Source organism: Oncorhynchus mykiss, chromosome 5 (genome assembly GCF_013265735.2).
Source record: "Oncorhynchus mykiss isolate Arlee chromosome 5, USDA_OmykA_1.1, whole genome shotgun sequence".
NCBI classification, from domain to species: domain Eukaryota; kingdom Metazoa; phylum Chordata; class Actinopteri; order Salmoniformes; family Salmonidae; genus Oncorhynchus; species Oncorhynchus mykiss.
The window spans coordinates 70,442,922-70,458,418 of NC_048569.1; the positions used below are offsets into that span (position 1 = coordinate 70,442,922).

The following is a 15,497-nucleotide window of genomic DNA, read 5'->3' on the forward strand; positions in this document are numbered from 1 at the left end:
TCTGAAAATGTTGTAGTTTGGAATTAAAATGTCTGAATTTTTGGTGGTCTTCCTAAGCCAGGATTCAGACACAGCTAGAACATCCGGGTTGGCAGAGTGTGCTAAAGCAGTGAAAAGAACAAACTTAGGGAGGAGGCTTCTAATGTTAACATGCATGAAACCAAGGCTATTACGGTTACAGAAGTCGTCAAAAGAGAGCGCCTGGGGAATAGGAGTGGAGCTAGGCACTGCAGGGCCTGGATTCACCTCTACATCGCCAGAGGAACATAGGAGGAGTAGAATAAGGGTGCGACTGAAAGCAATAAGAATTGGTCGTCTAGAACGTCTGGAACAGAGAGTAAATGGAGGTTTCTGGGGGCGATAAAATAGCATCAAGGTATAATGTACAGACAAAGGTAAGGTAGGATGTGAATACAGTGGAGGTAAACCTAGGTATTGAGTGATGAAGAGAGAGATATTGTCTCTAGAAACATCATTGAAACCAGGAGATGTCATTGCATATGTGGGTGGTGGAACTAATAGGTTGGATAAGGTATAGTGAGCAGGACTAGAGGCTCTACAGTGAAATAAGCCAATAAACACTAACCAGAACAGCAATGGACAAGACATATTGACATTAAGGAGAGGCATGCTTAGTCGAGTGATCAAAAGGGTCCAGTGAGTGGAGAGGTTGGTTTAGGGTCACGGCGATTTAGACAGCTAGCCAAGCCAACCGGTAGCAAGCTAGCATAGGATGGAGTCTGTTGTTAGCCACCTCTTGCGTTCGGTCAGTAGATTAGTGGGGTTCCGTGTGGTAGAGGGGATTAATCCAAATCACACAACAACAAAAATAAGAACAATAGATATAGTTATAGAGGCCCGAGAAGAAAACATAATAATTCAAATAAATAAATTGTCCGATTGTCTATTCAGATAGCAGCCGGAAAGACAGCTAACGGTTAGCGGGCCGCAGATGGGCGTTCCGGTAACGTCGCGACAGAGGAGCCAGCCGGATCTCCTTCAGGTAGATAACGTCGGCAGTCCGGTTGTGAAGGCCCGGTGGGGCTCCGCGTAGGCAGTGAAACGGGTCCGGATAGGTGACTGCAGCCCAGGAGTGAATGATGGAACTCAGGCGTGATTGACGGAGCTGGCTAGCACCGGAACAATCGATGTTTGCTCCGGAATCGACGAAAGCCGACTGTCACACGGATAGCAGCTAGCTAGCTGTGAGATCCGGGTATGAACGTCCAGAGAGCAGTTGAAATCCAGGGACATGGAGAGAAAAAAAATGGTCCGGTATGTTCCGTTTCCCGAGCCGCGCTGCGCCGTACAAAACTGGCGATAGATTTTCGATAGATTTTCGAACTAAAGGACAGCCGATGACCACAAACCGTGGTTAGCTTCTGATTAGCTTCTGGGCTAGCTCCTGGCTAGCTTCTGGCTAGTTTCTGGCCAGCCTCCTGGAGTTTCTGGCTAGCTTCCTGAAGGATTGCAGATCTGAGGTAAATAATACTTTTTTATAAATATAAATTGGTGAGGCTGGTTGCAGGAGAGTGTTTAGAAGATGAGTTGATGGAAAATAAAAATAAAATGTATGTGAAAAAAAGTTGTAAATATATATATATACAGGACACGACAAGACGAGGACAAAAGACGTCTGAACTGCTATGCGATCTTGGAGAAATTTTAGTAATGACAAAGTAAGTTTTTAAAAATTGTTTGCAAATGTATAAAAAACTGAAATATCACATTTACATAAGGATTCAGACCCTTTACTTAGTACTTGAAGCACCTTTGACAGCGATTACAGCCTAGAGTCTTGGGTATGATGCTACAAACTTGGCAAACCTGTATTTTGGGACTTTCTCCCACTCTTCTCTCCATTCTCTCCTGCTCTGTCAGGTTGGATGGGGAACTTCGCTGCACGGATATTTTCATGTTTCTCCACAAATGTTCGATCAGGTTCAAGTCCGGGCTCTGGCTGGGTCACTCAAGGACATTCAGAGACCTGTCCCGAAGCCACTCCTGCATTGTCTTGACTGTTTGCTTAGGGTAGTTTTCCTGTTGGAAGGTGAACCTTTACCCCAGTCTTATGTCCTGAGCGCTCTGGAGCAGGTTTTCATCAAGGATTTCTCTGTACATTTCTCTGTCCATCTTTCCCTCAATCCTGACTAGTCTTTCAGTCCCCGCCACTGAAAAACATCCCCACAGCATGATGCTGCCACCACCATGCTTCACCGTACGGATGGTGCCAGGTTTTCTCCAGATGTGACGCTTGGCATTCAGGCCAAAGAATTCAATCTCACTATCATTAGACAAGAGAATCTTGTTTCTCATGGTCTGAGAGTCTTTTAGGTGCCTTTTGGCAAACTCCTATTGGGCTGTCATGTGCATTTTACTGGCTTCCATTTGGCCACTCTACCATAAAGGCCTGATTAGTGGTGTGCTGTAGAGATGTTTGCCCTTCTGGATGGTTCTCCCATCTCCACAGAGGAACTCTGGAGCTCTATTAGAGTGACCATCGGGTTCTTGGTCACCTCCCTGACCTAGACCCTTCTCCCCGATTGCTCAGTTTGGCCAGGCGGCCAGCTCTAGGAAGAGTCTTGGTGGTTCCAAACTTCTTCCATCTAAGAATGACGGAAGCCACTGTGTTCTTGGCGACCTTCAATGTTGCAGAATTGCTCTGGTACCCTTCCCAATCCATTCTCGAAGCTCTACGGACAATTCCTTTGACCTCATGGCATGGATTTTGTTCTGACGTGCACTGTCAACTGTGGGACCTTGTATAGACAGGTATGTGCCTTTCCAAATCATGTCCAATCAATTGAATTTACCACAGGTGGACTCCAATCAAGTTGTAGAAACATCTCAAGGATGATCAATGGAAACAGGATGCCCCTGAGCTCAATTTGGGGTTTCATAGCGAAGAGTCTGAATACTTATGTAAATAAAGGTAATTTCTCTTTTTTAAATTGGCAAAAAATTCTATAAACCTGTTTTCACTTTGTCATTATGGGGTATTGTATGTAGGTTGCTAAGGATTTTTTTATTTTATTTAAGGCTGTAATGTAACAAAATGTGGAAAAAGGTAACGGATCTGAATAATTTCACAATGCACTCTATATCAGAGATCCAATGGCATGATTTAAATCATAATGATTTAAAGACAATTCTCAGTTTCATCCTTGGCTTTTCATGTGAAGAAGAAGGTGTTAAAGGAGCATGGCTGAGGACAATTGCTGTCAGTTGCATCGAATACATGATAGCGTTTCACTTTAAATCCCTCAATTCCCTCAGAGACTCATTATAAAGCCAAGTCTCAGGGAAGTAATTAATTCTGCAGTTTTTTTTATATTGGTTTGATTCTGCAGAGAATGTCAGATGGCCTCTTGGTTTGTGAAATAGAGATTTGTGAGCTGAAGACTGAGAGAAAGGGGACTAAGAGGTGACAGGACAGGCTGCATTTTGCCTTGTTGCCAGAGTCAAAGCTGAACTACCAAGAGAGTCGATAGCACTTGATATTTATGCTTTTCTTTTTGCTGCCTTAGTTCCTCCCTTATCAAACTTGTATTTTATGTGTGTGTGTGTGTGTGTGTGTGTGTGTGTGTGTGCATTCTTCTAGTGCTTCACATTCATGTTTAAATTGTCGGATCTCTAAAGAGCCACAGTCGAGATCAAAGGTTCCCTTTGTAAAATAAATGCCAAAATGGATATCAACAGTGAATGTATCTGGATGCCAAAACATGACCATGACCTTTGTTCTCATAGGGCCCAGAAGACTTTCTCATTTCTCTTCGGCAATTCCTGCTCTGCTTTAAATTTCTGCTGAAAAATCTCTCTTCGTTTCAAATGTGCATCTAAGACAGGGCCCCTGATACTAGGAAAAGTAGGTCCACTGCCTCAAATAGAAACATGCTATACCCCAGGGGTCCTGAGTGAACGGCCATGAGAGGGACGGTGGGAGAGAGGGCACCATCTGATGAAAAATAATATTTGTCATTTGCTGCTGCAAATAGTACACCGAGGATGCAGTGGACTGTTTGAATTAATTGTTTTTCAAGATATTGAAGTGCCCTATGCGTTCATTGTATTCTAGACAATTTCATTCCCAGGCTATAGCTGGATTCTCTTCTTTGATCTACAGTGGAACTATATTTTTACGTTATTTTCTCACTCCCACATAAGGTTCTAGATTTTTCTAAATACCTTGATTCTCCCTTCTTGGATGTGCTCAGATGCGCATTCATGCAGATACCAAATGTATCATGAAATGTAAACAGTTTTACTGTAGAACAGGGCTGGATCTAAAAGGGTCTTAGGTGGTAAGCGTGGAAGGGGGCAAGGAAGGGGGTGTGGCAATGAGTGTGGTCAGCCCATCTGCACTGCTAAATTATTGAGCAAATTATTAGGTCCCCATCTTGGCAATTTAGAATTATTCTGTATTTTTAAGCCAATTTCCGGCAATTCTACAAAGTTTTCCAATTTTCAATTTAGCTTTTATTTTGGTTTTAGTCATTTAAGTTTACACTGAAAGCTTTTTTCCATCCTGAAAATGATCATAAATATTTTTTACACTATTTGAATTTAGGCTAAATTTAGGCTAAAGGATTACAATGGCATAAAAATCCCTATGTATGACAGCACAAGAAATGATCCGAGGCACACCGAGTCTTGACTCTTGCCCTGTGTCCTCCTCTGAGTGGTTTTGCATCTCTCTAGCAAGGGTTATGCAGGAAACTATGCCAGAGGCAACCATTTCAGCTCACCAGCGATGACATTCAGACAAGCCCCCAGCTGCCCTCACCTGTCTACCCAGGCCCTCCATTATTAATGCAGTGGCTGCTGCTTTTAACACACTCAAACCTGCTGCTGTGAGGCTGCTCAGCGGGCGCCAGACAGCCACTGTTCTGTATGACAGAACCCATGGAAACCTGGCTCTCTGAAGGCCATATACTGTTTAAGCAGGGGGAACCGGCCATGGAATAGAGGGGAACCAGCCGTGGCATAATTCAAATCAAATCAAAGTTTATTGGTCACTTACACAGATTTGTAGATGTTATCGACAGGTGCAGTGAAATGTTTGAGTTTCTAGCTCTAACAGTGCAGTAATAATCAATATGCGCATAATCCAAAATAAAAATAAAGAAATTAAGAAATATCAGAATGAGCAATGTCAGAGTCTGGAATATGAATATATACACAGAGTATACAAAACATTAAGAACACCTGATCTTTCCATGAGATAAACTGACTAGGTGAATCCAGGTGAAAGCTATGATTTATTATTGATGTCATTTGTTAAAACCACTTCAATCAGATGAAGGGGAGGAGACAGGTTAAAGAAGTATTTTTAAGCTTTGAGACAATTGGGACATGGATTGTACCATTTAGAGGCTGAATGTGCAGGAACAGGATTTAAATACCATTGAACGGGATATGGTAATAGATGCGATGCGCACCAGTTTGTGTCAAGAATTGCAACCCTGCTGAGCTTTTCACATTCAATAGTACCCAATGTGTATCAAGAATGGTCCACCACCCAAAGGACATCCCAGTTGAACGCTTTCGGCACCTTGTAGAGGCCATGCCCTGACGCTGAAGGGGGGCGCTGGAACATGGAATAGTATCAAACACATGAAAACCATTCCCCTGATTCTGATCCATTCATTACCACGAGTCCGTGCTCCCCAATTAAAGTGCCACCAACCTCCTGTGTACTCAGTGTATATACTGGTGTGTGTAGACAGTATGACAGTATATGGACAGAAAAGGTGTGTAGAGCAATAGTTATCCTTGTTAACACTTATCTTGAGACACATATTTTAGCCTCTGTGCAAATATGAAAAGGGATATGCGGGTTATCTCTATATTGCATTCATGTAGGCCATCAGAACTTTAGATATAATCAGCCTAATTGGAGAGCACCACAGAGTGATACAGTTACAGTGCACTACATGCTGCCAGCAGTGTGTCAGTCAACTTGCTAGCTATAGGTATGATGCTTGTGACAGGACTTAGACTCAAATACCATCAACTGATACAGCATAGAGTCATTATATTCTGTAGCTTGCTTCAGTCTGTGGCCTCACGTTCACACGACTTAGAAGGATGATCTGCAGCTCTGTCTCTCCCTCTCCCCACCCCCCTGCCCGCCCAGACTGAAAAGATTTCTGGAAGGCACTGACCCACTCCAACATGAATTCACCCGGCTTAGTCTGCTATCTGAGGTAATTATTGGGACAAAAATACTTGGAATAGTCTACTGCAGTGGGGAAGTTCAGGAGAGCAGAGGAGAACGTATGCTTTTTCCAGTGCAACTTTTAACAAGTGTTGAAACTCCAGTCTGGAACTTTCATCTCCTGCTCCAACCAGCCGTCTCTTGTCAAAGCAGGATGCTTCTTTACAATGCAAATGAGTACAGAATAAGTGGTCACACACCATAAATTAGTCAAATACTTGTTGTAGTGCTGACACCTCTATAATAAGTGTATCGAATACCAGGTCTACAGTTCATTGGCAAACCTAATCAGTATACTTTTATCTCTTGTGTTTCTTTTTCATCACTTAGCCAACATTTAGTTGATTTAGACTAAAGGCTGTGTAAAGCACACTGGACTTAAAAAGATCTCTTTGAGTTTGTTACCCACTGCCCGTATTTGAATGTAAACTGTGAATGTTTGACTGTTTAGAAATATCCTGTGTTTTCATTTCCTTTGCATTTCCTATCAATTTCAAACACCAAAACGTCACACTGTTATCAATGAGCTGGCCTGAATGAATGTCACTGTTGTCTATGAAACAAGAACTTCTCCTTCCCTACCAAGCAGAGGTACCGTCATATAGAACAATGGTTCAGATCAGTTAGAAATGATCTCTAAGGCGCACATACACACTTTTCTGAGATCTTGTCAAGATCTACAACACACTGGACTGTTCAGTTAAATTCATTATGAGTTGGTAGTCACGGCATGTGCTATATCGTCCCCTGACCTGTGATCAGGAAACATTCTATAAATTAACTTCTTATCATTGATCTATCGTGTCTGCCTCTTTCAACTCAAGCTTCTCATTGCATAACTATAGGGATATACAATATTTCAAACAGTTCTACACACTACCTTCAATAGCAGGCGAAGCATATTAGTGAAAACTACTGAGTCAATTTGCATATTATCAGTTTGTAAAGTGAAGCGTATACTTGTAATTAGGAATAGCTGTAGCTGAATAAGAGGATGAACTATATTGTCATGTGGTAGAGAGTTATAGAGCCTTATTGATGTCGCCTTGGTGAGTTCTTTGATTATTTTATGTTTAGTAGGCTCTTTTGCTTTGGACAAAATTGCCAATAAAGACTGTTGGAATACAGTTTAGGAGAACAGAACAGAGAAACTTTGACAAAGAACAGCTGTTTAGAATGAACTGACGAAAGGAGAGTTTTTCTCATTGTAACTTAAGCCTAGATGTCTGTCTCACTCAGTATTGGCTAGCTCTGTTGTCTCTGCCATGCCACACAGGCCACTGCTGAAACAGCCAGCCTATTGTAACTTTTATCCTACAAAAATGAAATAACACAAAACCTTCCATTTTCTCTTCTTGCTCATCTATTTTCTCATGTAAGCTCTTAATGGTGATTACCATGCTCTGGTGAGTTTGCTTGTGTGTCCTCTTTCACTGTAGTACAAGTGCTGTCAGTGAACTCAGTCTCAGGCTGTTAGCTACTATTGATTTTCCTCAAATGAATGCATATAATACAGTGCGGGCTTGTAGATAAAGAGGAAGGGGAGGGACATTGTTATCAAGTGGATCTCAACATTAAGAAACAGCCAGTGTGCCAGTGCCAAGACCCTGTCACTTAGAAACCATTGGCAGTAACTAGAGACCACAGTAACATCCCCATTCACCTTCCCTCAAGACTCCCATCAGGGGATTTGAACAAAGGCCCCCCGACAACAGTCTTGGCTCCTTGGGCCCCCTCCTCCATACACCTAGTGACTGTTTATCATACCGTTGCCAAAGCAAAAACTATGATCAGCCCTCTGTATTCCCATCTTCAATACTATTTGACACATTATTTTAGCAGATGCCTCTTCCGTAACATGACATGAATAATAGAATATCAAATTTAATTTAATTTAATTGAGACAGTATAGAGCTTATCCTTTCACACGCAGATGTCCTTGTCTAAAAACAATTGTTTAAAAATGTTTCTTATCAAAACGTTGGATCTTAATTCAATGATGTTTACATTTATCTGTCATGCCCTGGCCATAGAGAGGCTTTTATTCTCTATTTTGGTTAGGCCAGGGTGTGACTAGGGTGGGCATTCTATGTTCATTTTCTATGTTTTGGATTTCTTTGTTGTTTGGCCGGGTGTGGTTCTCAATCAGAGGCAGCTGTCTATCGTTGTCTCTGATTGAGAACCATACTTTGGTAGCCTTTTCCCACCTGGGTTTTGTGGGTAGTTCCTTTCTGGTTTTGTGTCTGCACCAGACAGAACTGTTTTGGTTGTGCTCTTTGTTGTTTTGCTATTCAGTGATCAGTTCAACTAATAAAAGATGAACACGTACCACGCTGCACCTTGGTCCTCACCTTCTTCCACCAACAGCCGTTACATTATCAGTGCTTTTCAGTTTTGATATGTTAATGCTAAATTATGATTCTGAGCTGCAAATATGAGGTTGCCCTCAATGAGCTGTCAGATTATGCTGTTGGTTGCCTAGTAGAGACATATTCAGGCAGAATAAGAGTTTAAGATTTGTCACATTTAGCGTTCAGAAATTCACTGGGGGCTTGTCAAAGTACAATAGCATTTTCACATATCTTTGCCCCATACTCTCAGCTCTCAGAAAAGTGAGTGAGGGGAAGAGGGGAGAGAATGAATGAAAGTATGGATTGGGGAAGAGAGAGGCAGACTGCATTCATGACGTGCTCATTAATGTACTGTAGGATGTATGGACTGAGGCAGATCTCAAGGCTTGCTTGTTAAATCCATCCATGAATGGCCATTCCTCACATCAAAATGTTGCATTCAGAGAGCAGTCTAGTCTCCGATAGTACAGTTGAGTTGTAAAGGTGAAATTCCTCTCTCATTGTGTGTTGATTGTTGTCTAATCAACTATACCCATTACATACAAGAAAACAATCTATCGATGCTATTACCATATGGTCTTGCCTTCACTCAGCTGGTTGAAGGTTGTCCTTGGGGTTTAAAGCCTTTTTGTGGCTTTCGAATCCACTCAGAGAACCACATACATTACAGTACTTAGAGATCCTGTTCAATCCCTGCACCTCTTATCTGAGGCACCAGCACATGAAGGCATACAGTGCCTTGCGAAAGTATTCGGCCCCCTTGAACTTTGCGACCTTTTGCCACATTTCAGGCTTCAAACATAAAGATATAAAACTGTATTTTTTTGTGAAGAATCAACAACAAGTGGGACACAATCATGAAGTGGAACGACATTTATTGGATATTTCAAACTTTTTTAACAAATCAAAAACTGAAAAATTGGGCGTGCAAAATTATTCAGCCCCTTTACTTTCAGTGCAGCAAACTCTCTCCAGAAGTTCAGTGAGGATCTCTGAATGATCCAATGTTGACCTAAATGACTAATGATGATAAATACAATCCACCTGTGTGTAATCAAGTCTCCGTATAAATGCACCTGCACTGTGATAGTCTCAGAGGTCCGTCAAAAGCGCAGAGAGCATCATGAAGAACAAGGAACACACCAGGCAGGTCCGAGATACTGTTGTGAAGACGTTTAAAGCCGGATTTGGATACAAAAAGATTTCCCAAGCTTTAAACATCCCAAGGAGCACTGTGCAAGCGATAATATTGAAATGGAAGGAGTATCAGACCACTGCAAATCTACCAAGACCTGGCCGTCCCTCTAAACTTTCAGCTCATACAAGGAGAAGACTGATCAGAGATGCAGCCAAGAGGCCCATGATCACTCTGGATGAACTGCAGAGATCTACAGCTGAGGTGGGAGACTCTGTCCATAGGACAACAATCAGTCGTATATTGCACAAATCTGGCCTTTATGGAAGAGTGGCAAGAAGAAAGCCATTTCTTAAAGATATCCATAAAAAGTGTCGTTTAAAGTTTGCCACAAGCCACCTGGGAGACACACCAAACATGTGGAAGAAGGTGCTCTGGTCAGATGAAACCAAAATTGAACTTTTTGGCAACAATGCAAGACGTTTGGCGTAAAAGCAACACAGCTCATCACCCTGAACACACCATACCCTCTGTCAAACATGGTGGTGGCAGCATCATGGTTTGGGCCTGCTTTTCTTCAGCAGGGACAGGGAAGATGGTTAAAATTGATGGAAAGATGGATGGAGCCAAATACAGGACCATTCTGGAAGAAAACCTGATGGAGTCTGCAAAAGACCTGAGACTGGGACGGAGATTTGTCTTCCAACAAGACAATGATCCAAAACATAAAGCAAAATCTACAATGGAATGGTTCAAAAATAAACATATCCAGGTGTTAGAATGGCCAAGTCAAAGTCCAGACCTGAATCCAATCGAGAATCTGTGGAAAGAACTGAAAACTGCTGTTCACAAATGCTCTCCATCCAACCTCACTGAGCTCGAGCTGTTTTGCAAGGAGGAATGGGAAAACATTTCAGTCTCTCGATGTGCAAAACTGATAGAGACATACCCCAAGCGACTTACAGCTGTAATCGCAGCAAAAGGTGGCGCTACAAAGTATTAACTTAAGGGGGCTGAATAATTTTGCACGCCCAATTGTTCAGTTTTTGATTTGTTAAAAAAGTTTGAAATATCCAATAAATGTCGTTCCACTTCATGATTGTGTCCCACTTGTTGTTGATTCTTCACAAAAAAATACAGTTTTATATCTTTATGTTTGAAGCCTGAAATGTGGCAAAAGGTCGCAAAGTTCAAGGAGGCCGAATACTTTCGCAGGGCACTGTATATGTGTCCCATGTGTATTACATAAACTACAATAGCTACAGTTGTAGATGTACCCACTTTAGATATACATCCATTACAATAGCTGAGAATATTGCATTTTGGTTGGAATTGTGGGATTATGTTCATTCAATTTTGTCAGACAGCAGTTGATGTCTATCTGGTAAAGCAGCACAGCATACAGTATGTCCATAGATGTCTGTGTTGTGGCTTACTTGTATTTCCTTTATCTTTTATTCAAGTCAGCAACATCTTGGACCTAAATGTTTGCTCAGCATGTTTAACAAAGCCTGTGTGTGGTAAATGGAAAGTCAACCAGTGTAATGGACCTCAATTGGCATGCCCTAGACTCCTGGATTGATGAAGGGGATTTTAACAGCCGCCAATGATATATTGCCTTCAAACACATGCCCTCACAGTGGCACCCATCTCTGGGAGTGTGCTCACATTGATCCACAGAGTTAGCCCAGAGTAGGAAAACAAAATTTTACTTTGTCTCAGTTTTTTCATTTGTTACCACCATGTTGGCTGTGCCGCTATAGTCAATGCTCTTCACCCTGTGGGTATTGATCTGTTGATAATTAAATGCATATTAAGTGACAATTATTGAGCCAAAGAGCTTTGATGATAATTATTATCACCATATGGAGTGGGCTTTGATCTCCCCTGCCAAGACTCTAGCACTACTGAAATGGTTTCTTTATGTGCTCTTTCTCAATGGATTCCTTCCTAATAGACCATAGTGTAATATTTGCCAATTTTCTTTGTCATTCCACATTTTAATATTGCCCATTGTTGGCATCCCCCCAAAATATCATTGTTCCTAATAGGAAAATGGTTTCAGTTTACATATCCTCATGAATTTCACAAGTTGATAATTGAATGTAAGATAAGAAACGGCAAGCTCTCCCATTGGTATCGCTGTTCTAACACATATCTAACACAGACGTTCCTTTTTTACAAGAAAGTGGTGACTGAACTTTATCTATGTGTATTTGAAATTGGGTGGCAATCAGATAAAACCTTGGTATTTTGTAAACCCTCAAGGTTCTATGGATTAATCAACCTGTCCTTTGACAAATTACGATATAGACTTGTAGATGATGTTGTTTCAAAGATACTTTGATTGTCAACAAATCGTCTGCTTTTGTTTGGATTAGTGTGGGACAGTCCCATAGACTGGCACAAAGCTGTATTAGCGGTTTTATCCTTTCCATTGTGCTTGCGGGTAAAAATCCCTCGCATATAGGAGGTTGAAATGTACATGGGGGAAAACATGTTGGTTGTATTACTGACTGCTACAAACATTAAATCCTTTAATAAATTCCTCATCTCTTTGCTTCTAAGAAGGGAAAACATTCTCAGAGTTTAAACATGATGAACATATGACGCACAAGTGAATGTTTTCTTTTTATATATATATATATATATTTATATATATGAAAGTGAAATCTGATACCTTCACAACACAATAGAGTAGCTTTGCTGCTTATACCTGTATAACAGGTGGGTCCAGTATACAGCAATGAGGAGGAAGTGATGTCAATCAACAGCAGAACAGGTTAGATTAGTACAGGTGAGCCAGGAAGCAACCTATGCTAATGTCTGTACATAAGAAAGCCTTTCTAGTGTTACAGCTTGGTCGGGAGGACGGCAGTTACATGGGAGCCTATTAGATAACCTATTTCCCTGTCCCTGGACTCACACAAACAGGGAATGAACAATGGGAGACACACATGGATATTCTAGCGACCCAGCCCTGCAAGGTAAATGATTATATTGCCACACTGTTTGTGCCACGATCTGATCGATCCATTGAATGCAGCTCCTCGTCTGTGTACTGCTTTCCCTGAATAGGAGAAGTTTGCTGGAGCAACAGCCGCTCCTCTATTTCCTGGATCTGTTAGACCGCCAGCCGCATGCAATGCTCTGTTTGTTACTGGTTGCTGGCTCTCTGAAGAGAGAGGAGCTACTTTTTGTGTTTAATAACATTCATATGAGGAAGGTAGGAGGTTTGAAAAAGACGAGCGCTAGCGTTATTCTGTCTCTCCTCTTGCTGGCACTCTCTGCTGGAGGAGAGAAGCAACCCACAAGCTGGCTGTAGGATTAAAAAAAAACAGGTGCTTCTGCTGGCTGGCTGGCTGGCTGGCTGGCTGGCTGGCTGGCTGGCTGGCTGGCTGGCTGGCTGGCTGGCTGTAACAAGGGATATGGTTTGCTACTCCGTTATACATTTTAACTGACAAAAATTTCACAATCAACATCCAGTCATTTGAGACAATTCAATGATATAGTGGTTAAGCTAAATTTGACAGTCCATTATTTATTTACCTGGTATTTACTTGGAATTACAGGGTGAATTGTCAATTACTCAATAATAACTTCATAATTACTCTGTTCTTTTGCTTCTTTAGGATTGATTAAAACAAGCAATATTACAGACTATTTGGTACCAGCGAGTTACTATTGTACTACATTCTTTAAGTACCCATTGGTACCATGCAAATGCAAATACCAGGCAAACAGGTGAAACAGGACCGTGAAATAAAGTATAAGCCATTTTAGTAACAGTAAGACCTGTCTGAATTTGGCTTCACCTCTCTCTTGCTGTTCTTATCTGTTACAATCTGTGTCCGTACACTTGCTTTGTGTTGCTAGCTGAGCTTCTCTTTCTTTCACTACATATACTCTTATATTGGAGATGTCCTGAGTGGTTCAAGATGCTTGACTCATAGTTTTATTTACAGAAAACATTACATTCTGTATTCCTGTCAATGGGCCAACTTGTATATGAAGGACCCACTTGTCTATGAAGGACCCACTGTTTTCAAAGTGGGTCTTGAATATTTTCCATTATTTTTCTACTGTGTTTTAATTATATGAATGCATAATAAAGCTTCCCTGGAATTGTGTGGATTTGTAGTCTATTTTAAGACTCTTTTTTTGATAGAGGCTCCTGTCTTGTTCTAATTTCGTCCTGTGGAGGTGCCTGTACAGTAAGCTGTTCTTCAGCCCAGCGTTGGCATTCCAACCAGGTAGCACATTCATTCAGCTGGCTTAATCTCCTAGGTGGACAGTCAGTGGTGAGGCTGAGGGGAGAAGAGTGGAGAGCACATTTCACTGGGTTTCTTTTTAGGACCCAGGTCACATTGTCTACACTTGTTAGATTGAAAAAACACATTGTGCTGTCTTCTCCTCGCCCACTGGGGTCAAAGGTGGATACTTGATTCGTTTCTGAATGCAAATTTACTCTCCTCTATCATAACTAAACCACTTATAATAATTCACATGAAGGCACGGAGCTGGGAGCTAAATGTCAGTTTAGGTTGTACGTGTGGTGTGTTTGCTTGTGAGATGCAGGTCGCGTTTTAGGGTCACATTACAATGAGAGTATAACGTTATTGTACTCCCCTGGCAGAATGTTCCATTTTGTAGTCTGGTTGTTGGCTATGGTATTGTGTTTGCATAATATCAATGAGATAGTGCTCAATAATACATTTCAGACACTCTGCCACTCTGCATTAGAAAGAGCACCAGGTCAGAAGTTTAGTCTTACCTTTGGCATGAATTTTTCTCAACTTTCCAGAGAGATCATACATTATCTGGTGTTCACCTTTTCTTTTGAAATGTGATCAGATGTGTCTTTTCAGTAACAATGGAGCAGGGAGGCCAGCTACGCTACAGCCTGGTATCTTAGCTGGCTTGGGAAAGCTCTTTGTTATCTGCCCAGCAGAGAGAACGCTCTTTATTATCATCAGACATTGATAAGGACAGGCCTCATCGCGCGTCCGCTAGCTTACAAAGGCAAACTGATACCTCTGAGCTGTGCCTCTTTGGTACCTGCATTTGGTCTTGTCATACACTACTGACAGAACGTTTTAAATTGAATTTCCTGCAATTCTACACATTTTGCTATGGGATAGAGAGAACATTCTGCAATTTTCTAACAGATTTTTTACTGTTTTACAGCTAATTTCCAGGAATTCTGCACATTTTGCCATGACTTATAAAATGTTAATATGATATCTGAGTGAGAGTGACTAACAAAATCAATTGGGGCCCCCTGCAGGTCAGGGCCCCTCGGTACTTCGTACCTGTCATGGTCTTCCTCCTCTTCATCTGAAGAGGAGAGGCGAGAAGGATCAGAGGACCAATATGCGTCGTGGTATGTGTTCATAGTGAATTTTTAATAAAGAGAACACTGAACACTATACAAAGAGTAACAAAAAACAATAAACCAAATACGACCGTGAAGCTACAAAATGAGACCTGTGCTGACACAAGCCACTAACATAGACAATCATCCACAAACAAACAGTGCAACCCAGGCTACCTAAGTATGATTCTCAATCAGAGACAACTAATGACACCTGCCTCTGATTGAGAACCATACTAGGCCGAAACAAAGAAATACCCCAAAACATAGAAAAACAAACAGACTGCCCACCCAACTCACGCCCTGACCATACTAAATAAATACAAAACAAAGGAAATAGAGGTCAGAACGTGACAGTACCAATCTAAAAATGTTGACATGGGATAATTGAGTGAATATCAGTGACTGATATAACAAGAG

General features: G+C 41.5%; 1 protein-coding gene across 1 annotated transcript in view; it reads left to right on the plus strand.

The window, feature by feature from the left end:
• Positions 1-12,543: 12,543 nt before the first annotated feature.
• LOC110524461 (inactive N-acetylated-alpha-linked acidic dipeptidase-like protein 2) overlaps positions 12,544-15,497 on the plus strand; it is a 282,881-nt gene continuing 279,927 nt past the window's right edge. The window contains exon 1 of the mRNA XM_021604123.2: positions 12,544-12,690. Coding sequence (XP_021459798.2) covers positions 12,648-12,690 — 43 coding nt within the window. The 5' untranslated portion in view covers positions 12,544-12,647. The remainder of the gene's footprint in view (positions 12,691-15,497) is intronic.